This window comes from Oncorhynchus mykiss, chromosome 28, assembly GCF_057628025.1.
Source record: "Oncorhynchus mykiss isolate SJ-2025 chromosome 28, ASM5762802v1, whole genome shotgun sequence".
Taxonomy (NCBI): Eukaryota; Metazoa; Chordata; class Actinopteri; order Salmoniformes; family Salmonidae; genus Oncorhynchus; species Oncorhynchus mykiss.
In genome coordinates, this window is record NC_143049.1 from 13,046,709 (window position 1) to 13,070,674 (window position 23,966).

General features: G+C 42.6%; 1 protein-coding gene across 1 annotated transcript; it reads right to left on the reverse strand.

Moving 5' to 3' along the window:
* Positions 1–487: 487 nt before the first annotated feature.
* Positions 488–9,296, reverse strand: thoc1 (THO complex 1). Its single transcript, XM_021589156.3, has 21 exons — positions 9,091–9,296; positions 8,789–8,862; positions 8,611–8,671; positions 4,748–4,817; positions 4,484–4,602; positions 4,311–4,359; positions 4,121–4,216; positions 3,928–4,010; positions 3,743–3,822; positions 3,483–3,591; positions 3,162–3,296; positions 2,858–2,958; positions 2,670–2,736; positions 2,526–2,576; positions 2,280–2,350; positions 2,051–2,146; positions 1,760–1,825; positions 1,509–1,592; positions 1,233–1,380; positions 1,029–1,113; positions 488–914 (listed from the first exon to the last, which is right to left on the reverse strand). The coding sequence occupies exons 1-21, from the start codon at positions 9,139–9,141 to the stop codon at positions 637–639; spliced, it is 1,974 nt and encodes a 657-aa protein (XP_021444831.1). The 5' UTR covers positions 9,142–9,296; the 3' UTR covers positions 488–636.
* Between the last annotated feature and the right edge of the window lie 14,670 nt (positions 9,297–23,966).

Below are 23,966 nucleotides of genomic sequence, written 5' to 3' on the forward strand. Positions count from 1 at the left end.
AACATTGTTTTAAGATACATTTTATTTGAAGGGAAGGTTCAGGGTATTGGAGAACCCCCCCCCCCCGCATACGAGCAGTTCAACATCTCTGCTGTGAAACTGACTATAACGCTTCACTGTACATGCCAACTACGATGTGTAAGAATATGACGGTCTCTCTGTAATAAGTTGACATTGCTTTTCATAAATGGTCAAAGTAAACCGTTTTGATTCATTTAAAGGGGGAAATGTGTGATTGCTACATCAATTTTTTTTACTTTTATTGATATGCCATGAGCTCAACTTTATCAGAACCCAAATGATAATTTTACTCCATTGTGAACATGCTTAAATGATCATGGATGGGGTGTCAAGTGCTAGTTAAAATACATTGGGGGGGGGGGGGGTTGAGGTGCCCCATTTGTGTTATGAATCTAAATGCCCTTCCTGTATGGCTAGAAGACATTACAATTAAGTATACCGTGTATTGAGGGGTCAAAGTAGAGCATTTATTTAGAAAAAAGATTTATTGACGATTCTAGAGGACAAAATTACAGTTCATGTCCCTTGAGCATAACTACAGACCAACATAAGGAAAGCCTTGACAAGTCAGGGAGGGGGGGGTACATTAAAAGAGGAATAGATGGGTGGAATGATCTATGTCTCATTGAGGATGTCTGCGATCTTGGGGAAGCCAGCAGCGTTGAGGGCTGTAACCAGGCTCTCAACGGTGGCTTGTGTCCCCTCGCGGTCCTGCCAGGCCACCAGCAGCAGCTTGGCCTGCATGTCCACATCCTCGCTGTCTGTCTCAATCTCCCGGATCTCTGCGGCCTTTATCTCCAGCTGGCCAGCCAGGGTCTTCCACTGGGCACCCAGCTTGGCTGCTATCTCATCCATCTGCTGGTTGGACACCAGCTTGTTCTGCATGCTCGGACCTGGGGGCACACAAAATGAAGGAATTAATCAGGTGATGATATTAGAAAATATTCCATATAAAATAACTCATATTTAGATGATATAGACTTCAGTCTTATGAAGTTAGAACGCACTGTCGTTGCTCTCCTTGAGTAGGGTGTCACTGTTGTCTTCATCGTCTTCCTCCCCGGTCTTTATCTCCTCAGACGGAAGGTCCTTCTGTGAAGACGGGGGAAAAGGGATCAATCAAGAGTGAGGTGGAGACATGGACGCCAAGATGACAACTTAAGTCGTCATGAAATTTTTGAGTAGCCATGGTTCCAGACAAGACTTCTCACCGGCAGCTCCTTGGCCAGTTTGATGACCATGCTCTCTAGGTAGTCGGCCAGGCTCTTGAACTGCTGGTTGGTAGGCTGGAAGAAGTGAGGACTCCTCCTGGACAGCAGACGCAGGGCTCGCCATCCATAGTTAGAGTTATGAACCACCCTACATGACACGGAGGGTGGAGGTTAGTTGAAGAATATCGCACCAGAACACTTTTCTCATGGCAGGATCTTTCTTTACACCATTGGTTAGGTCTTTAGGCAATCATCAGTTCCAAATCATTTGCATACTTGTATTCATTTTCCACCATGTTGGCTGGGTCTGCCTGCTCAATGGCCTCTTCAAAGAAATCCTCCAGAGAAGGCATAAACTCCCTGTCGAAAAGACATTTACATTATGTAGGGTCAACAAACAGTTGACTGAAAAAAAATAATAATTTTGAACCGGGTGAACAACAAGCAAGTTATACACAAAAACCTTCCATGTAGGTATGTGATCTTTGTAAATTTGACCAGCTGCACAGTGACGCATGATCATTCACCTGCTCTCGGACTGACAAGCCGCCATATTGTCGTGGTTCAGATTCCAAAGTCTCGTGAGTTCATCACTGCAAGAAAAGAAACGCGTGTGTTTTGGCAAAGCCAAGTGCAAGAGAAGCTGAGTCACTCGTTAAGACTTTTCATTAAGACTCCCAAATGTGAGGGCTAGACATTGTCAATCATCCTACTGGGCATATAAACCGTCCTAAACCAATTATGGTTTTGGAGAACACATGACTAGGCTGTCCCAGTTATCACTGCCATACAGAGGACAGGTTAGAATTGCTACTTACTTCCCCATGAAGACCTTCCTGTCAGGGCCTTTACCCAGGAAATCTTCTGGAGCTTGTCTTTTCCTTGTGGGTCTCTTGGGTTTGTCATCTACTGGTCTGGGGGGGGGGGTACATTTGTATCGTCATGAGGTTAACGCTGTATATATTCCTCATTTGAATGTATGATATGAGTTTTCAATTTGTACTTTGTCTTGACAAAGAATATTTTTTACAACATAGGATTCCATACCGGTCCTTCACAAAGCTCGGACATCCCTCATTTTTCCACGAGTTCCAGTTCTCCTCTGTGTTTAAGACATGCTGTCAAAATATAAGAGAGGACTTTAAAACGGTCATCGTCATCAATAACCCTTTACCGGTCTCACCTTGGCTTGTCAAACAGTTGGCCACGTGTTGTGATGTTACTCAGAAAACGTTTGAACGAGCAGGAATTACAAAAATGTCCGGAACACCCGAATATTCAGACTAGTCTTACCTCGACCATGGTGGCAAACTTGTCTCCATCAGGTGGGATCTCTTTGAGAAGCTACATGGAAACAAGTTAGACAGGATAGTACAACATGCCCAACAATGTGCCATCTCCGGACTAGAGAGAAAGAGGAAAAAAAAACACACAGACCTGGTACACCAGTTTGGTGGTCTCCTCCATCCACAAACACTGGTCATCATTCAGGATACAACTGGAGCTGTGGCAACAGACAAATAGTTAGGCAAACCAGCAGTCAAAGCGTATTATGGATTCTGCCAGACAAACTGCCATAGGGTATGACGGAGTGGCACGGGGGTCATCTTTTTGGGCCATCTCACCTTTTGAACTTGACCTGTCCCTTGAGGTACTGGAACAGGACAAGGTACTGCAGGAGGATGTGTCGTCGGAAGTTACTGTCACTGAGCTGCAGGTCCATTAGCTAGATGGTCAAAAGGAGACTCAGTGTATGAGGGGATCCGTTTAAACAAGTCGAGGCACAGAATTGCACATAATGACGACTTATTTGGGACGCAAGGTGATTTTGTCGACCAAGTGACTCTGCACTCTCACTGCAATGTAGTCAATCTCAAACACCCATGCATAGATCTATTATTTTATGATTAGGAGGGTGAGATATGCAACCTTCTCGCTGGTGAGGAACTTGGCGAAGTAGACGTGGTCTCCTCCCGCTGTCCTCAGCTCCTCCAGCTTCCTCTTCGAAGCCTGCATGTCGTCCAGCTTGAAGCTCTTAAACACCGCCAACGTCTCATCTGAATACTACAGACAGAACATTTCCATGAACTCAAACATATTTTCACGGTCTTCTCGAAAGGAACAAACCTGGTCAGTGTGTTTTGAACGAGAAACATTTTAAAGCAAAGTGTCATACTTTTAGTCAGATAAAAAAACTTTTTTTTTTCTACAATTATTTTAGAAGGAAAGGTTAGATGGCAGAAGAGTCACCTTGAGGAAAGTAATCCAGGAGAACTTTTCGTAACACTGAACAGGGTTTCTAAAGTAGTCCTGCAGGGTCCAGAACTTCCTGTATAGGTTGTAGTCGATGGGGATGGAACTACGAACAAAGGGAGCAATGTCATAGGTGGAAACCTGTTTAAGCAAGCTGCTGTTCAACAAAAGTTGCCGGCATAGGGCTCTGTGTAATAGCTATGTTCATGATGATTCCAAGCATTGTGATAGATAGAACAAGGACTCATGTTGCTAACCAAGGTGCAGGTGCACCAGGTTCCTCATCTCCCATCTCCCCCTCCTCTACCTCCATCCCATCCTCTTTTTCCTCTGTGGGCTGTAGAATACAACACAGAGTTAGTGTTGAGGGTTAATTCATCGTTAACACATTCAACAGCTCACACGCTATACAGTATCTGTAATCCTTAGAACGAGGCCTTACCCTTTGACCGAGAGTGCTTTCCTGCTCGTTTTTGTTGAACACTGTGATGTTGTCGAGATTAAACTGGCTCTGCAAGTTCAGACCTGAAACACACAGAGGAACACATAAAAGAACACAAGGGTGTCCACATCCACGATTAAACGCAAATTAGCTTCGTTCCTGTAGTGATCTGAGATCCATGTAATCCTCTCACCTGATTTCTCCGACAGGGGGAAGAGACGAGCCAGGAACAGCTGGATCCGCCCACAGAAGACGGTGTTCTGAGACTTGGACAACCTCCTCAAAAGATCTGCAGGTTCAGAAGGTGTTTCATGATGGAATATCTGCACATATCAAGGGAACAACAACAAACAAACAAACAAACTTTGTGACTTTATCCTCACCATTACACATCCTTAACAGGTAGTTCTTCCCAGCAGTGTAGAAGGAGTTCTGGAAGTGAGAGGAGAAAGTATTATTGGCGTTACTTCCTCAATACCCAAAGGAAAGATCTTCTGGAGTTACATTGAAGGTACTTTTAAAAACGGCGCAGAGAAACACAGACTAAGCTACTCACAGACTTCCAGGTGGAGACATTCTCTTCAACAAAGGAGAAGATCTTATCACACTGGTCAAGAGGTAGACAGTCCAGAATATCCCCCAAAAGTAGGAAAGGAGTAGTGGCGGAGCAGATACCTGCATGGACAAGGGACTTTACTACACAATTACTACATCATTTCTGGTCCGACATGTATATCAATTAAATACTAAGGAGGTAGAACAGAGGTAGATGTAACGATGCTATGAAGTGACGCTCAGCCTCACTGAGCCTGCTGCTTACCTTCAGTGACTCCATCAATGCTGAGATAGATGAGAGACAAGAAGTCATCGACAAGTGCTTTCTTTTCCACCTGTAGAAGAAAAGGAGAGAAAGGGAGAATGTTACTCGACTCCAGCTATAGCTTACTAATTATTCGTAAAGCAAATTGAGCATAAACATGACCACGTACTAGCAGTATACCTATATTAACTGTAGAAACCAAGCAAGATACAAAATGGATAAGGCCAAATCCCAACATTATATAGACACCGTTAATGACAACTTACATCAGCCTCAGAAACTGTGGAAATTTTTTAAAAGGACATTGGCCCAAAAACTCTCCATAAAGTAAAATCCTGCAGTATTGGCCTGGATATTGATGTTTTATGTTATGACCAGGCAAAGGTTGCAAATTATTTTACCACTTTTTTTTTGTTTTACCACCATAGCCTCATCTCTGGTTAAGAAGTCACCCACCTGATCTGGACACTATGGCCAGCATTTCATTAACAACTTTTACCATAGCAACGGTATCAGAAATGGTTTGTTTGAGCTTTGCATGGTAACAGAGGACAAAGTTTCCAATCGACAATGCTTAATGAGCACAAACAAATCAACTGGGCTGGATCACCTTCCTGCAAGATTCATAAAGGATAGTGCTTGTGTCACTGCTAAAATGATAACACATATTGTGAACCTTTCTATTAGTAGTGGTACATTTCCCAAGGATCTCAAAACAGCCCGGGTGGTTCCACTCCACAAGAAGAGCAGTAGAACAAATGTAGGAAACTACAGGCCGGTGTCTATCCTCAGCACCTTATCCAAAGATGTTGAGAGATTAGTTTTTAATCAACTTGAGGGATACCTTCTTGAGCAAAAACTTCTTTATGAACTACAATCTGGCTTTAGAACAGCTCATTCCACTGATACTTGCATTTTCCACCTTTTTGACCACATTAAGCAGGAAAGTGAGAAGGGGAACTATACAGGTAGGGTCATGTTAGACTTGCAGAAAGCTTTTGACACTGTAGACCGTGATATTCTCCTGATGAAACTGAAATGCATGAGTCTAAACTATGTAGCAGGGAATTGGTTTAGGTCTTATCTAACCAACAGAACACAAGTATGTAATGTTGGTGATGTTCTGTCAGAGGCCAAAGAAATATCCTGTGGAGTACTGCAATGATCCATTTTAGGGCCTCTCTTATTTCTTATATACATTAATGATATGCCAGATACAGTAAAGTGCAAACTATTGCTTTATGCTGATGATTCAGCCATACTGGTATCAGGGAAGGATGTAAACTCAGCAACAACAAAAAAGTCCCCTTTTCAGGACCCTGTCTTTCAAAGATAATTTGTAAAATTCCAAATAACTTCAGATCTTCATTGTAAAGGTTTTAAACACTGTTTCCCATGCTTGTTCAATGAACCATAAACAATTAATGAACATGCACCTGTGGAATGGTCGTTAAGACACTAACAGCTTACAGACGGTAAACAATTAAGGTCACAGTTATGAAAACTTAGGACACTAAAAAAGGCCTTTCTACTGACTCTGAAAAACGCCCAAAAGAAAGATGCCCATGGTCATCTGCGTGAACTTGCCTTAGGCATGCTGCAAGGAGGCATGAGGACTGCAGATGTGGCCAGGGCAATAAATTGCAATGTCCGTACTGTGAGACGCCTAAGACAGTGCTACAGGACGACAGCTGATCGTCCTCAGTGGCAGACAACGTGTAACAACACCTGCACAGGATTGGTACATCCGAACATCACACCTGCGGGACAGGTACAGGATGGCAACAACAACAGCCCAAGTTACACCAGGAACGCACAATCCCTCCATCAGTGCTCAGACTGTCCGCAATAGGCTGAGAGGTGCTGGACTGAGGGCTTGCAGGCCTGTTGTAAGGCAAGTCTTCAGCAGACATCACCGGCAACAACGTCACCTATGGGCACAAACCGACCGTCGCTGGACCAGACAGGACTGGCAAAAAGTTATCTTCACTGACGAGTCGCGGTTTTGTCTCATCAGGGGTGATGGTCGGATTCACGTTTATCGTTGAAGGAATGAGCGTTACACCGAGGCCTGTACTCTGGAGCGGGATCGATTTGGAGGTGGAGGGTCCGTCATGGCGGTGTGTCACAGCATCATCGGACTGAGCTTGTTGTCATCGCAGGCAATCTCAACACTGTGCGTTATAGGGAAGACATCCTCCTCCCTCATGTGGTACCCTTCCTGCAGGCTCATCCTGACATGACCCTCCAGCATGACAATGCCACCAGCCATACTGCTCGTTCTGTGCGTGATTTCCTGCAAGACAGGAATGTCAGTGTTCTGCCATGGCCAGCGAAGAGCCCAGATCTCAATCCCATTGAGTACATCTGGGACCTGTTGGATCAAAGGGTGAGTGCTAGGGCCATTCCCCCCCAAAATGTCCAGGAACTTGCAGGTGCCTCGGTGGAAGATTGGGGTAACATCTCACAGCAAGAACTGGTAAATCTGGCGCAGTCCATGAGGAGGAGATGCACTGCAGTACTTAATGCAGCTGGTGGCCACACCAGATACAGACTGTTACTTTTTATTTGGACCCCCCTTTGTTAAGGGACATATTATTCCATTTCTGTTAGTCACATGACTGTGGAACTTGTTCAGTTTGTGTCTCAGTTGTTGAATCTTATGTTCATACAAATATTTACACGTTAAGTTTGCTGAAAATAAACGCAGTTGACAGTGAGAGGACGTATGTTTTTTTGCTGAGTTTAGTTTACATAGAGGAGACCCTGAGTAAGGAATTGCATTTTGTTAGAGATGGTTTGTCTGACAACGAATTGTCACTACATTTGGGATAAACATAGATTTCCTAGGACTGACAGGGTAACGGTAAACTGTGCAGGCAAGGAGATCTTGGTGTCCCTAGATCAATCCCTTTCTGGAGACCTGATTGCTGCTAAAATTGTTTCTAAAATAGAAAACATATTGAAATGTTTATATCGTAACACTAGATACTTTAACATTAACGTTAAGAAACTGCTTGTCTCAACCTCTATTCCGTGTCATTTTGATTATGCCTTCTCTGCTTGGTCTAGTGGGCTATCAAAAAAGCTGAAAAAGAGAATGCAGGTCATGCAAAATAATGTTATCAGGTATATGCTGAATGTCCCCCCTAGGACCCACATAGGGGTACAGGAGTTCTGGAAGATGGGCGTGTTGTCTTTGGTGTCCAGAGTGGACCAACTTAAACTTAAGCATATGTTTGACATCTTAAAATGATCGCGCCCCAGGTTATATGAAAAACCACATTGATATGGTCTATTTTGACCAAATAATATTTACTCTTTTATTTTATACAGTTTTGCTGCAGTTACAATACCAGATCTAGTGTTATGTCTTGTAAAATCCCAATAGTAAACAGTACCGCGAGGAGCACGTTTTTCCATACAGGCATTTGTCTATGGAATAGCCTTCCCTTGGAGATCAATAGTAAAAGGTAACATTTTTCATTTGGACAAGGTTGTTTAAGTAAGGGAAATCACTCCACTGCCGGTCAGGTGTATTTATTTGAAGGATAGGTATGATGGGCAATTAATAGATTGTTTTAATGTGAAATGAATATGGTTTATTTTCAAGGTTAGGGAGAAGTGCAGTGAATAGTGACACTTTTTTGGATGTCTATATACATGTATGTAATTTTTTTTTGTCTCGTCTTTTAAATCATTATGTTTTATTGATTTCACCATCGAGGACCACTTTGGAAGAAAACATTTTAATTAATACTTTCAAGTCATATCCTCTAGGTCCACATTGTGCATTTTGTTGTATATGTCTGTTGACCCAAATAAATTCAATATACTATAGATAAAATACACTTTCAACTTACAATCTGCTCCTCCAGGACCTGCCTTAGAGCTTGGTCAAGGGTGGTCTTCTTCTCTGTCTCACTGTGGAGAGACAAGTAGGCAGGCACGGTCATGAGGTGGGCAGAAGAGGCATAGCCTAGAGATAATTTAATTAATATAGTCCGTTAGCTAGCTAACGTTTGTATTTACTTGACGTACTTTCCAGTGATCTGGTTGAATGCGTTTATCAAAGGTTTGCTGGTTTTGTTGTCCAACGCACTTCTGGTTGCGGCCTAGGTGAGATATATAACAAATCAACAAAGAATACTAGTTTAGTTTTCTTGAGACTACACATAATCTGCCAACGTTATCTAGCTAGCTAGCTAACGCGTGGTTAATGTAATGAATCATGCTCGGCTTGCAAAGTTATTGTAAGCGTTTCTAAAAAAAGATGTGATAAACAACTTCATTTAAGCATAGAAGAGATCCTGAAATACACCATATTGAAGACAAGTTCTTACAGTAAATGTATCTTTTGCATCGTTGAAGTTGAATAAGATCGGAGGAGACATAGCTATTTCCTCACAATAAGCGTGACCCCGACGGGAGTTTTAGATCCGGTTCAAATGGGGTGCATTCAGGATGGCAACATTGAAACGCATGGTTCAAAAAGTAATGTTACAGTTATGTAACAGAAATACAATTTACTTCTTGAGTCTTCTGCTCTGACGGTATTTAGATTTTGTGACGTATGCTTGTCAAAGTTTACTAGGAAGATCATCATAAACACAGGTATAAATTGAAAACCATCGTCAACTCACTATTAAAAACGAGGCATAGGCATTGCAAAATCCAATACATTGCTGGCCTTTAGATATTGTGCAAAAACGTTGTTTTATAACCAGTTCAACATGGATGATTTATCGTGTATTCCCTGGATGTTAATTGTAATTAATAGCCTACTTATTGATGGATGTGTAGTTTTACATGAGGCCAGATGATGGCACTAATACACCTCTAAAATGTATCAACCATTACATGCGCGTGCTCTCCGTGAGTGCAGTCTCATTGTCTGAATGACTGCATGTTCCGCATGTTCTGCCCTCAGTCGGGCTGTAGTCTATGACAGGATGACGTCAAATGATTCAACCCTAGGAACATTGTCCCCATCTCCCAGTTCTCAGACCGCACATTTCCTGACATTTAAAATAATCTCAAGTCTTTTGAAAGCTTTTAGTCCCCTGTATTGCCCCTGCTATTGTGTGAAGAAAAAGATAACCCCATAATAATCTGTCCAATGGTCAAGCCAGGCTGACGTGTGATGTTAGATACTCCGAGGCCTGTTCCCATGCCTCCAGAAGGAGGTGGACAGAAACCAAATAGATAAGGAGAAATTGTACATTGCATTGCCACACTGGACTACTGGTTAGTGTGTAGCTGGTAAAGTGTTTGTTTGAGTGTGTGTGTGCATGCTCACGTGTGTCTCTTAGATGAATGATGTGTTCTCTGAAGTAAAGACAACTGCTTCTGTGTGCAACTTTTAGTCGTCTCCGGTATGCAGCTGGCAGGGCCTTCTGAAGAGAATGGGCTAAGTGGACATTAACATTAATCAGCTGTTATAAAAGTAACACTTCAGTGGAATTTCTAGCTTTTTTTTACCACCATCTTCAGTGCTGTGTTTTATGCAAGAAAGGTTTGTGTCGTTTCAAAACGAGCCAGTGCTTTTGTCAGATTGATCCTCTCTATGGAATGTACTTAGGTTCAGTGACATTTGTCAATGCCATGATTTTATTGTCGGGGGGGGGGGCAACAAGTAAGGGGGGAGGCCGATGACATCAGAGTAAACCCATCAGACCAAATCCTTGAATGGCCAACTCCTGAAGTTTGCAGTTGTGTCTACAAAACACCCTTAAGTGTGTGAACATTACTGTATATATACAAAATAGCTGGAGTGCGTCTTTAATCATTAACTTCTGATATGATCAATATGAACATTTTGCTGTGTGTGACATTGTGTGGTGTGTGACATTTGACAATTGTTGTTGCATAGCTAATTTGTAGTTTGGTCTGGTACTTTGTATAACCTGACCAACGTTCTACAGTTGGATGTGTTCATATTTTAGCCTCCATATTTGCTCTCAGCACAAGAGGCATGTTTGAAGCAAGAGTCCAGTATGCTGATGTGTTTAACAGACTAGGAACACTTTGTTGAGTTTCTGCAGTGCAGCACATTTCGAAAATGAGAGACACTTATAACTAAACTTTGGGGTGTTATGGGTGCTTCTGTTTGAGCAACAAGACTGTAAATGGTGGACCAGGAGGTGTTGATATCTCACCGAGGAGACAAGGCTAAGAGACAAATCACTCTGTTTGTGTGGCTGGAAAAGAGGGCACATTTAGGGGGCCTCCAAAGAGGCTGAAAATATGAGTCCCAACTACAAAAGACTATTCCTTTTTTCCCCCTCAAAGTAAGAAAAGCTATTCAAGAATTGACTCCATTTTTCTGGATTCAAAAATTCCTGATATAGAGATATCGAATCATCCTCCGTTTAATTACACCAATACACTTAGCGACAGTTTTGAGAATGAACGGAGCACATTTTCTGGAACCAAAACGTATTAAATACAGAAACTAAACATTTTAAACCTTTACCATTACACATGTAGGCAGAGGACAGAGAAAAGCCAACCCCCGATATAATTTGGGATGCCTTTAATGCGATATATAACTTTTGAAGAGAGCCAACAACTACAGGTTTAACTCAGATAAAGCATATTACTTCATGGAAAATAAACCTGGTAAACATCTCGCAGCTCTCACAAAATGAATACATGCTAAAGCAATTATCATCTTTGAAGATAAAGGTACAAAAGCAGTAAGGAAAAACAATGCAATTAATGACAACTTTAAAATCTTCTATGAAAATCGATATCAATCCAATTTGAACAGTTGAGTGGTTCCTATAGCCTTCTTAGACTCAACAACTCTGAAGCAATTATCAGCAGACAAAAAAATCATCACTAAAAAAAGAGAATCACCTAAGAATAAATATTAGATACTGTTAAAAATATTCACACAGAGAATAGCAACAGGAGTGGATTGCTTTCCCATAGAATTCTATTCAACATTTTGGGACAAAGTAGCCCCACTATTAATTACAATTTAGCATTAATACTGATTATAGTGATAGATAATAGTGATAGATGTGCAGATGATGATGTGCAAGTAGAGATACTGCGACGCAAAAGAGCAAGAGGGTAAGTAATAATATGGGGATGAGGTAGTTGGGTGTGCTATTTACAGATTGGCTGTGTACAGGTACAGTGATCAGTAAGCTGCTCTGACAGCTGATGCTTAAAGTTAGAGAGGGAGATATAAGACTCCAGCTTCATAGATTTTTGTAAACCGTTCCAGTCATTGTCAGCAGAGAACTGGACGGAAAGGCGGCCAAAGTACGTGTTGGCTTTGGGGATTGACATTGCAACATACCTGCTGGAGCGTGTGCTACGAGTGGGTGTTGCTATGGTGACCAGTGAGCTGAGATAAGGCGGATAGTTAAGATAGTTAAGAACACTGTAAGAATATGGAAGAAAATGAAACGTATTCTACAAGAAGCAATATCACTCCCTAAAAACACAACCTTATCAAACAATCCTTGGATAGCTTTTCAGAATTTACCTATAAATTGATCCACATGGAAAACTAAAGGCATAGAAACCATAAATGACGTGGTAACAGGAAATACATTTATTGCCATGACAGAATTAAAAATATATTTTGGACTGACCAATGTAGAGTTTCAAAAACATGCAACTTAAAAGTTACACATCACAAAATTTAGATTGGAAATCTTTTAGCAACCTTGAGGGAATTTTATTTGAGTCAGAAAAGGATGTTCATATGATAGGTAAGCAATACAAAACCTTGCGGAGAGCATATGCAACTGACAATCTCTTAGAAAAAAATCTACTTTTGGAACCAAGACTTAAAAATAACTGATGTTGGCACAAGATGGAGGGAAAGTTGGAGCATAACTAAAGCAATTACAGTTAACGAAAATATACGCTTAATCCGGTATAAACCAATGTATAGAATGTATTATACAAGTGACAAAATTCACAAATTCTACAGCACAACAGCAGAGTCATGTCTTAAGTGTAAAACTAACAGTGATTCAATAATCCATGCTTTCTGGGAATGCAATGAAGTCCAAAAGTTATGGGCGGAGCTAGAAAGACAGATGTCAGAAGTGTTACAATGTAAACGTACTTTTAATCTGCCTGTCTGCACATTTCAAGACACGGCATACTGTGTGGGGGTGTTGTGAGATACACAATGGGCTGGACCATTCTCTTATCACTCATTTAAAAAAAAAAAACATATATTAAAAACTTGGAAATCAATTAACCTGCCATCATTAACACAATGGATAAATCAAATTATTTATTATTGAAATAGCTTGGGTGACTGAGAAAAACAAATTTAAGCCCATGCGGCTATTTATAATGCAGACACCAGGGATGGGGGTGTGAGCATGTGGGTCTGGGCAGAGGAGATGTAGTCATATGTGTATGTTTCTATTTGGTGTGAAATGTCTGAAAGAAAACATACAAATAAAAATATAGTAAGTCGTGACTGCTTGACCGAGCAGTTGAGTGGCACCTCGTTCCTCCTAGATTTGACTGTACACAGTTCTCTTCTTTCGCCCCCTTCTTCACAGATGATGATAACCATGGCCAAATGAACTTCACCTCCAACTTCAAAACAATTACTAGGTTACATACCTCAGCAGTGTCGCTCCCCCATCTGCCACAGCGGGTTCTGACCGTTTACCAGTAGCTGATGAGAAGCAGAGAGGGAGGGAATGCATCAAGTCTCTCTGGGGTCACAGATAAGGGCTCGACATTGCTCAACACCGTTAATGTGGACATCAGGTGGTGGGGCATGTGTCTGCTGGAGGACACAGATTAGAAATAAACAGTTGGGATATTATGGAGAGGGTATGACGAGGCCGAGGCTAAGCACTACTAATGAACACTGTTGTTTGAACCAGGTAATGTCTCAATGCACAGGGTCAAAGATAGAGGGAATGTCCTATACGGATGTGTTTCTATATGCATTTATATACAATTCAATATGGTAGGAACAAGTTGACAAATCATTTATGCAAGTTAGCAGACACTTTTATTGAAAGCAACTTACAGAAGTGGTATGGGTTATCCCAGCAGGAATCGAACCCATGACCCATGGCGTCGCAAGCTCCATGTTCTACTGACTGAGCCACACAGACCTACAAAAGGGAATATGGAAGGATCTAGGCCACAGTGGCGATTCGTCATTCAGTGCAACATTTACATGCTTAAATCGCCACTGCACTGATTCTTTGAGACAGATGATAGGGAGCAGTGATACTACTAGGTAAGGGTTCTCTGCTCCCTTCGCAGTAGTGGTTGATATTCCATGCGCTAGTTGGCCTCAGTGAGCACATTTACTGCAATCACAAGAACCGAGACAAAGGAGCAGCAGGAACTCGCTTGAACCTTTTTTTTGTGATCTACATTTGGTTGATTTAGCAAATACAGAATAACCAAGGCTTTTCAACTTCACTGGCTTACAAACAATTGTGTACAAAACATGCTTTACAGTTAACCTTATCTAATACAAACATTTTACCTTGTTTGTTTGCAGATCACTGTCTGATATTAACTTGATTATTGCCACATTTTCTGGTATCAAAGATGGTAAGCTGTGAATGTGACTTTTTGAGAACCAGGTAATGCATGTATCAAGCGTGTCGAGGAGAAGAACACAATACACCTTCTACTGGAAGCATCTGTCGCTATGGGCCACCCTGACCACTTCAGGGATAGATTTAGCTGGAACACTTCAAATCAACCTCTCCAACCTTCAACCTGTGTGTGTTTGTGTGTCTTTCGGAGGGGTTAGGATCAAAGCTGTACATGAATTTGAGTCTATTTGTGGTTGCCATGTATGATAACTAAACATGACCAAATGGTTCTTTGTCCCTTGCAGTAACACAGAAGTAATACATACATAGACAAAAGTATGTGGACACCCCTTCAAATTAGTGGATTTGGCTATTTCTGCCACAACCGTTGCTGACAGGTGTATAAAATTGAGCATGCGGCCATGCAATCTCCATAGACAAACATTGGCAGTAAAATGGCCTTACTGAAGAGCTCAGTGACTTTCAATGTGGCACTGTCGCAGGATGCCACCTTTCCAACAAGTCAGTTCGTAACATTTCTGCCCTGCTAGAGCTCCCCGGGTCAACTATAATTGCTGTTATTGTGAAGTGGAAACGTCTACAAGCAACAACGGCTCAGCCGCGAAATGTTAGGACACACAAGCGCACAGAACGAGACTGCTGAGTGCTGAAGCGCATAGCATGTAAAATTTGTCTGTCCTTGGTTGCAACACTCACTACCGAGTTCAAAATTGCCTTTGGAAGCAACATCACCACAAGAAGTGATCGTCGGGAGCTTCATGAAATAGGTCTCCATGGCCGAGCAGCCGCACACAAGCCTAAGATCCCCATGCGCAATGCCAAGCGTCGACTGGAGTGGTGTAAAGCTCTCTGCCATTGGACTCTGGAGCAGTGGAAACGAGTTCTTTGGAGTGATGAATCCTGCTTCATCATCTGGCAGCCCGGAGGACTAATCTGGGTTTGGTGGAAGCCAGGAGAATGCTACCTGCTCCAATGCATAGTGCTAACTGTAAACTTTGGTGGTGGGGGGGTTGTTTTTCATGGTTCGGGCTAGGCCTCTTAGTTCCAGTGAAGGGAAATCTTAACATTACAGCATGCAATGACATTCTAGACAATTTTGTGCTTCCAACTTTGTGGCAACAGTTTGGGGAAGGCCCTTTCCTGATTCAGCATGACAATGCCCCCATGCACAAAACGAGGTCCATACATAAATGGTTTGTCGAGATCGGTGTGGAATAACTTGACTGGCCTGCACAGATCCCTGATCTCAACCCCTTCGAAAACCTTTGGGATGAATTGGAACGGCGACTGTGAGCCAGGTTTAAATCGCCCAACATCAGTGCCCGACTTTGGCTGAATGGAAGCAAGTCACTGCAGCAACGTTCTAACATCTAGTGGAAAGCTGTTATAGCAGCAAAGGGGGGACCAATTCCATATTAATGCCCATGATTTTGGAATGATGTTCGATGAGCAGGTGTCCACATAGTTCTGGTCATGTAGTGTAAGTTATATATCTTGCATTCTTACACCAAGTAGCCTACTTTCTGTTGTTATGTAATTCGACTGATATCTGACTGCTGCAGGAAATTGTTCATTGTCCCCCATGATGAAATCGGGGAGGGGACTGTGGATCTGTCTCTGTCCGTTAGTCACGTGATATCTCAGACAGCACTGGCCCCATTTTGACGAAACTTCGGTCAATGGTGCGTACACTGATTGGCCAAATGTGGGAGCTACAGTGCATTTGGAAAGTATTCAGACCTCTTTACTTTTTCCACATTTTGTTACGTCACAGCATTATTCTAAAATTGATTCAATATATATGTTCTCATCAATCGACACACAATACCCCATAATGACAAAGCGAAAACAGGTTTTTAGAAATTTTATGAAAAATAAGAAACAGAAATACCTTACTGTACCAATCAAAAGTTTGGACACACCTCATTCAACTCATTCAAGGGTTTTTCTTTATTTTTTTAAATGTTCTACATTGTAGAATAATAGCGAAAACATCAACACTATGAAATAACACATATTGAATCATGTAGTAACCAAAAAAGTGTTAAACAAATCCCCAAATATTTTAGATTCTTCAAAGTAGCCACCCTTTGCCTTAATGACAGCTTTGCACACTCTTGGCATTCTCTCAACCAGCTTCACCTGGAATGCTTTTCCAACAGTCTTGAAGGAGTTCCCACATATGCTGAGCACTTGTTGCCTGCTTTTCCTTCACTCTGTGGTCCAACTCATCCCAAACCATCTCAATTGGGTTGAGATTGTGTGTTTGTGGAGGCCAGGTCATCTGATGCAGCACTCCATCGCTCTCCTTCTTGATCAAATAGCACTCACAGAGCCTGGTGGTGTGTTGGGTCATTGTCCTGTTGAAAAACAAATGATAGTGGGACTAAGCGCAAACCAGATGGGATGGCGCATCGCTGCTAAATGCTGTGATAGTGATGCTGGTTAAATGTGCCTTGAATTGGAAATAAATCACTGACAGTGTCTTCAGCAAAGCACCCCCACACCATTACACCTTCTCCTCCATGCTTCACGGTGGGAACCACACATGTGGAGATCGTTCACCTACTCTGCGTTTCACAAAGACATGGCGGTTGGAATCAAAAATCTCAAATTTGGACTCATCAGACCAAAGGACAAATTTCCACTGGTCTAATTGCTTGTTTTTCTTGGAGCAAGCAAGTTTCTTATTGGGGTCCTTTAGTAGTGGTTTCTTTGCAGCAACTCGACCATGAAGGCCTGATTCACGCAGTCTCCTCTGATTCACGCAGTCTCCTCCTCAGTTGATGTTGAGATGTGTCTGTTACTTGAACTCTGTAAAGCATTTAGTTTGGCTGCAATCTGAGTTGCATTTAACTCTAATGAATTTATCCTCTGTAGCAGAGGTAACTCTTGGTCATCCTTTCTTGTGGTGGTCCTCATGAGAGCCAGTTTCATCGTAGGGCTTGATTGTTTTTGCGACTGCACTTGAAGAAACTTTCAAAGTTCTTAACATTTTACAGATTGACTGACCTTGTCTTGAAGCAATGATGGACTGTCGTTTCTCTTTGCTTATTTGAGCTGTTCTTGCCTTAATATGGACTTGGACTTTTACCAAATAGGGCTATCTTCTGTATACCACCCCTACCTTGTCACAACACAACTGATTATCTCAAATGCATTAAGAAGGAAAGAAATTCCACAAATTAGCTTAACAAGGCACACCTGTTATTTGAAACACATTCCAGGTGACTACCTCATGAAGCTAGTTGAGAGAATGCCAAGAGTGTGCAAAGCTGTCATCAAGGCAAAGGGTGGCTACTTTGAAGAATCTCAAATATAAAATATTTTTGGATTTGTTTCAACTTTTTTGGTTACTGCATGTTATTTCATAGTGTTGATGTCTTCACTATTATTCTACAATCTAGAAAATAGTAAAAATAAAGAAAAACCGTTGAATGAGTAGGTGTGTCCAAACTTTTGACTGGTACTGAATACACATAATTATTCAGACCCTTTGCTAGGAGACTTGAAATTAAGCTCAGGCGCATCCTGTTTCCATTGATCATCCTTTTACTGTGTCTACAACTTGATTGGAGTCCACCTGTGGTAAATTCATTTCATTGGACAATATTTGGAAAGGCACACACCTGTCTATTTAAGGTCCCACAGTTGACAGTGTATGTCAGAGCAAAAAAAATAAACCATGAAGTCGAAGGAATTGTCCGTAGTTCTCTGAGACAGGAATGTGAGGCACAAATCTGGGAAGGGTATGCAAACATTTCTGCAGCATTGAAGGTCCCCACGAACACAGTGGCCTCCATCATTCTTAAATGGAAGAGATTTGGAACCATCAAGACTCTTCCTAGAGCTGTCCGCCTGGCAAAACTGAGCAATCGGGAGAGATTTGGGCCTTGGTCAGGGAGGTGACCAATAACACGATGGTCACGCTGACAGAGCTCCAGAATTCCTCTGTGGAGATGGGAGAAACTTCCAGAAAGACAACCATCTCTGCAGCACTCCACCAATCAGGCCTTTATGTTAGAGTGGGCAGACGGAAGCCATTCCTCAGTAAAATGCACATGACAGCCCGCTTGGAGTTTGACAAAAGGCATGTAAAGGACTCTCAGACCATAAGAAACAAGATTCTCTGGTCTGATGACACCAAGATTGAACTCTTTGGCCTGACACAGGGGGAGCGGGGGGAGCTGGTAGCTGCCTAGTGGTGGGTATTCAGCAGTCTGATGGTCCGCAGGTAGAAGTGATTGGCCAGTCTGACAGTTTTTGCCACGATACTCCAGTAATGAAAGCGGAAAGAACAGGTCGTGGCTCGGGTGGCTGAGTTCACTGATGATGTTATTGGCCTTCCTGCGACACCTGCTGATGTAGGTGTCCTGGAGGGCAGGCAGTGTGGGCACCCAATGGTGCGTTCGGCTGAGCGTGCCACCCTCCGTACAGCCTTGCGGTCAGCGGCGTTGCCGTAACAGACTGCGATGTCTTGTTTCCAATTGAGATGTAGAACAAACAGACACATCCAGTACATGCTAGATTGTACACCTTATTCCATTTGACTATCCTCCAGGGGACTCCAATAGTAATTGGGTTGAAAACATTAGAGGTTAATGATCCCCCGCACACAGAGTAAAATAATAGGAGCAGTCAACGAGAGGATGTTCATTCAAGCACAGAGCTTTTCCTGCCTCTGATTGGGGCTTCTGCCAAGAATAACTTACTAGTTAGTATTCACTGGGGCCACTGGCTGGATATGGATGTATTTACTTCCAGTCCAACGTCCCTATCTGTTCAGATTGACTCCACAGGCAAAGCCAAAGTAATTTGGTCGTAACTCAATGATTAGCGCAGGCCCAGGGTGTGGGCTAGGGACCATTAAATACCCATAACAAAAATGCAACCTCCCTACCCACTGGGCAAAGACGTCAGTTCAACGTCAAGTTTTGATTTACATTTGGGTTGAGTTGTCCAGTAATTCTGAATTCAACGTGAAATGACACCATGTCATTGGATTTAGGTTAAAAGTTTGGTGAAAAAAAACGTACAGAATGCCCTTACGTTTGACTTTTTGCAACTCCAAATGAGTTTTCCACATGGATTCAACTTCATCACATATTTTTTTTTGGGGGGGGGGGGGGTGGGGGGGTGGGGTTGAAATGTGGAAACAATGTTAATTCAACCAGTTTTTGCCAATTGGATTTCCTCTCCACAGTGGGTATCCTCTCCACAGTGGGTATCCTCTCCATGCTGGAATCATCTTTCATTTTCTGGTGCAAAATGTATAGCCTTTTAATGTCCCATTATCAGATCCCCATCCTCATGTTGTTACTGTAGACACCTTGGAATGACTCCAGGGGACATCCAGCTAATTCTTCAAATAGTAAAATGACCTGTGCCATACTTCTGATGACCTTGAAGTCAAGGTTAATTGATGCCAACTACTGTTTGGTGGTGTTTCCTGGATGATGGACATCTGATGTAATGAGGTCAATGAGGTACTCTATTGAACATTACACTGAGTTGAGTACATTCAGATTTGTGGCTGACATTCGGCCTTTCAGTCCAGGAGAGTTCAAATAAATAATTACAAGTGTTGAAATATATTACTTAATAACAAAACATACTGTATTTATATGTGGGAAAAAATACTAAAATATTATTAGGAGAAAATGTAAGTACCCTAGGTGTGAAATATATCCAAAACAAAACCATCAACATACTGTAGGACAAACTGTAGGACAAACCCAGACTATGGGGCCAAACCCAGATTCGTCCATCGGACTGCCAGATGGTGAAGTGCAATTCATCACTCCAGAGAACGCGTTTCCGCTTCTCCAGAATCCAATGGCGGCGTGCTTTACACCACTCCAGCCGACGCTTGGCATTGCGCCTGGTGATCTTAGGCTTGTGTGCGGCTGCTCTGCCGTTGAAACCCATTTCATTAAGCTCCTGACGAACAGTTCTTGTGCAGTTTGGAACTCGGTAGTGAGTGTTCCAGCCGAGGACAGACGATTTTTACGCACTACACACTGCAGCACCAGGCGGTCCCGTTCTGTGAGCTTGTGTGGCCTATCACTTCACAGCTGAACCGTTGTTGCTCCTAGATGTTTCCACTTCACAATAACAGCACTTACAGTTGACCGGTGCAGCTCTAGCAGGGCAGAAATCCTACGACTGTGCTCATTTAAAGTCACTGGGCTCTTCAGTAAGGCCATTCTACTGCCAATGTTTGTCTATGGAGATTGCATGGCGGTGTGCTCGATACACGTCAGCAATGGTGTGTCAGAAATAGCCGAATCCACTCATTTGAAGGGGTGTCCACATACACTATATATACAACAGTATGTTTTTAAATTGCTGACATTTGAAGGTTTGTAAGTAACTCTACGTCTAGAGCATAGGGTCTGTTTCAAATGACCACTTCATATGCTCACTTGCTCCAGAATGGGAAAAATATGCTTTCTATTTTTATTCAGCTCAATTATATTCGTCTTACTATAAAATCATAGTATATAATAAAGGCACAGGACCTGAACATATCTTGTCTGCTAAAGGAACTAGCCTACAGCCTATGGAATGGAGCATAGCCAGATAACAGACAGTAGGCCAACTCTTATTCTGTTATGTCTTTACACCGACCTAAAATAGATCTATTGTGGTGTATTTTAAATGGATTTATTCAGCTTTTTTAAATACAGCAACACGTTCAGCGTCTCCAGACCTGGGAGTGCTACATGTGTTTATGTTAATTAACTGCCAATTACCGTGAGACTGGCAGTCTTTTGCTTGGAAATAACCTAGCTGGGGCCGTAGCTGTTTTGACTTGTGCAAAACTACACATTTTTTAGAGTGGCCTTTTATTGTCCCCAGCACAAGGAGCAGCTGTGTAATGATCATGCTGTTTAATCAGCTTCTTGATATGCCACACCTGTCAGGTGGATGGATTATCTTTGCAATGGAGAAGTGCTCACTAACAGGGATGTAAACATTTCTCTGATATTTTTCAGCTCAAAACATGGGACCAACACTTTACATGTTGTGTTTTATATTTTTTATCCGTATATTTGGTCTCGGAATGACATGTGGCACATTTTTCACCTTGTCATCAATTACATGGCTCACGACAATTTTGGGTGTTTCAAAGAGCTGTCAGTCAAGGCGAGCTCATGAATATAAGCTCCCCGCCCACCCAGCCTGTTCTTTCAGGCTTCCTGATATTTAGAGATGAGAGAAAAGGTAGCGTTTCTTTCATTCTGAGCATTTTAATAGTGTACCAATATTATGGGTAATGTTTTGGTCATTCAAAGGCTCTTTTGATATGGGAAATAGGGTGGCTGTGCAGGACCTGTAAGCTACTCCATCTAAAACGTGAATCGATTCTGTATCAATTTACCTTTTTTGAAAATAATTTCTCACTGTCATATGAAAGATAAGGTCCTTATGCTTCCAAAACCGCACCACAATCAATCCACGTTAATGTTCAAACTGAGCGTCTGTGCTCTTAAAACTCCCCCCTTACAGAAGATTTCATCCAATGACTTATGTCGAATGTAATGGAACAGAGTCACGATCAAGGGCTAACACACAGCTAACATCATGAAGGAAATTAGAAATCTAAATCTTGTCAACATATTGGAACTCCTGTACTGAGGCCTGAGCGATTGTTCCATAAGAAAACAAACATGTCATTTCAAATAACTTGGCTATTGTACAATGTAATTGATCTTATGAGAAACATTGCAGAGGATGTCCCTCGTTAGAATTGCATAACATTTTTAATTTGAAGCAGCAATTCCCCAAAAGACACTCAATTTTCAAATGTGTGGCGCATACATCACACGCCACCCTTTCAATTACAAATCATTAATCCCATAGACTGGAATCACGTGCAGCACACTTAACTTATTAACACCAAGTGAATCTTCTACAGATGCACCATCGAGAGCATCCTGTCGGGCTGTATCACCGCCTGGTACGGCAACTGCTCCGCCCACAACCGTAAGGCTCTCCAGAGGGTAGTGAGGTCTGCACAACGCATCACGGGGGCAAACTACCTGTCCCTCCAGGTCACCTACACCACCCGATGTCACAGGAAGGCCATAAAGATCATCAAGGACAACAACCACACGAGCCACTGCCTGTTCACCCCGCTATCATCCAGAAGGCGAGGTCAGTACAGGTGCATCAAAGCTGGGGCCGAGAGACTGAAAAACAGCTTCTACCTCAAGGCCATCAGGCTGTTAAACAGCGACCACTAACATTGAGTGGCTGCTGCCAACATACTGACTCGACTTCAGCCACTTTAATAATGGAAAAGGATGTAATACATGTATCATTAGCCACTTTAAACAATGCCACTTTTATGTTTACATACCCTACATTACTCATCTCATATGTATATACTGTACTCGATACCATCTACTGTATCTTGCCTATGCTGCTCTGTACCATCACTCATCCATATATCTTTATGTACATATTCTTTATCCCCTTACACTGTGTATAAGACAGTAGTTTTGGAATTGTTAGTTAGTTTACTTGTTGGTTATTACTGCATTGTCGGAACTAGAAGCACAAGCATTTCGCTACACTCGCATTAACATCTGCTAACCATGTGTATGTGACAAATACAATTTGATTTGATTTGATTTGATTTGACTTGAAAACTATTACGGACTACAAAGGGAAACCCAGCCGTGAGCTGCTCAGTGACGCGAGCCTACCAGACGACCTAAATGCCTTTTATGCTAGCATTGAGGCAAGCAACACTGAAGCATGCATGAGAGGACCAGCTGTTCCGGACAACTTTAAACAGGTCGACATTCACAAAGCTGCGGGCCAGACGGATTACCAGGACATGTACTCAAAGCATGCACGGACCAACTGGCTTGTGTCTTCACTGAAATTTTCAACCTCTCCCTGACCGAGTCTGTAATACCAACATGTTTCAAGCAGACCACCATAGTCTCTTTGCCCAAGGAAGCGAAGGTAACGTGCCGAAACGATTAACGCCCCGTAGCACTCACATCGGTAGCCATGAAGTGCTTTGAATGGCTGGTCATGGCTCACATCAACAGCATCATCCCGGAAACCCTAGACCCACTCCAATTCACATACCGCCTCAACAGATCCACAGATGACGCAATCTCTACTGCACTCCACACTGTCCTTTCCCACCTGGACAAAAGGAACACCTATGTGAGAATGATGTTAATTGACTACAGCTCACCGTTCAACACCATAGTGCCCACAAAGCTCATTACTAAGCTAAGGACCCTGGGACTAAACACCTCCCTCTGCAACTGGATCCTGGACATCCTGACAGGCCACCCCCAGGTGGTAAGGGTAGGCAACTACACGTCTGTCATGCTGATCTTCAACACTGGGGCCCCTCAAGGATGTGTGCTTAGTCCCCTCCTGTACTTCCCGCTCACGCACAACTATGTGGCCAAGCATGACTCCAATGCAAACGCACCAAGACAGTCATGAAGAGAGCACGACAACTCCCCCCCCCCCCCCCCCCCCCAGGAGACTGAAAAGATTTGGCATGGGTCCCCAGATCCTCAAAAAGTTCTAGAGCTGCACCATCGAGAGCATCCTGGCCAGTTGCATCACTGCCTGGTATGGCAACTGCTCGGCATCTGACCGTAAGCCGC

Excerpts from the sequence above, each read along its gene's own strand:
- thoc1 (XM_021589156.3), bottom strand. The coding sequence starts at position 9,141 with ATGTCTCCTCCGATCTTATTCAACTTCAACGATGCAAAAGATACATTT. Across the intron at positions 2,737-2,857 it reads GGACAGGTCAAGTTCAAAAG|CTCCAGTTGTATCCTGAATG; the intron begins GTGAGATGGCCC and ends CTGTTGCCACAG. Across the intron at positions 1,114-1,232 it reads AACTGGCCAAGGAGCTGCCG|AAGGACCTTCCGTCTGAGGA; the intron begins GTGAGAAGTCTT and ends CCGTCTTCACAG.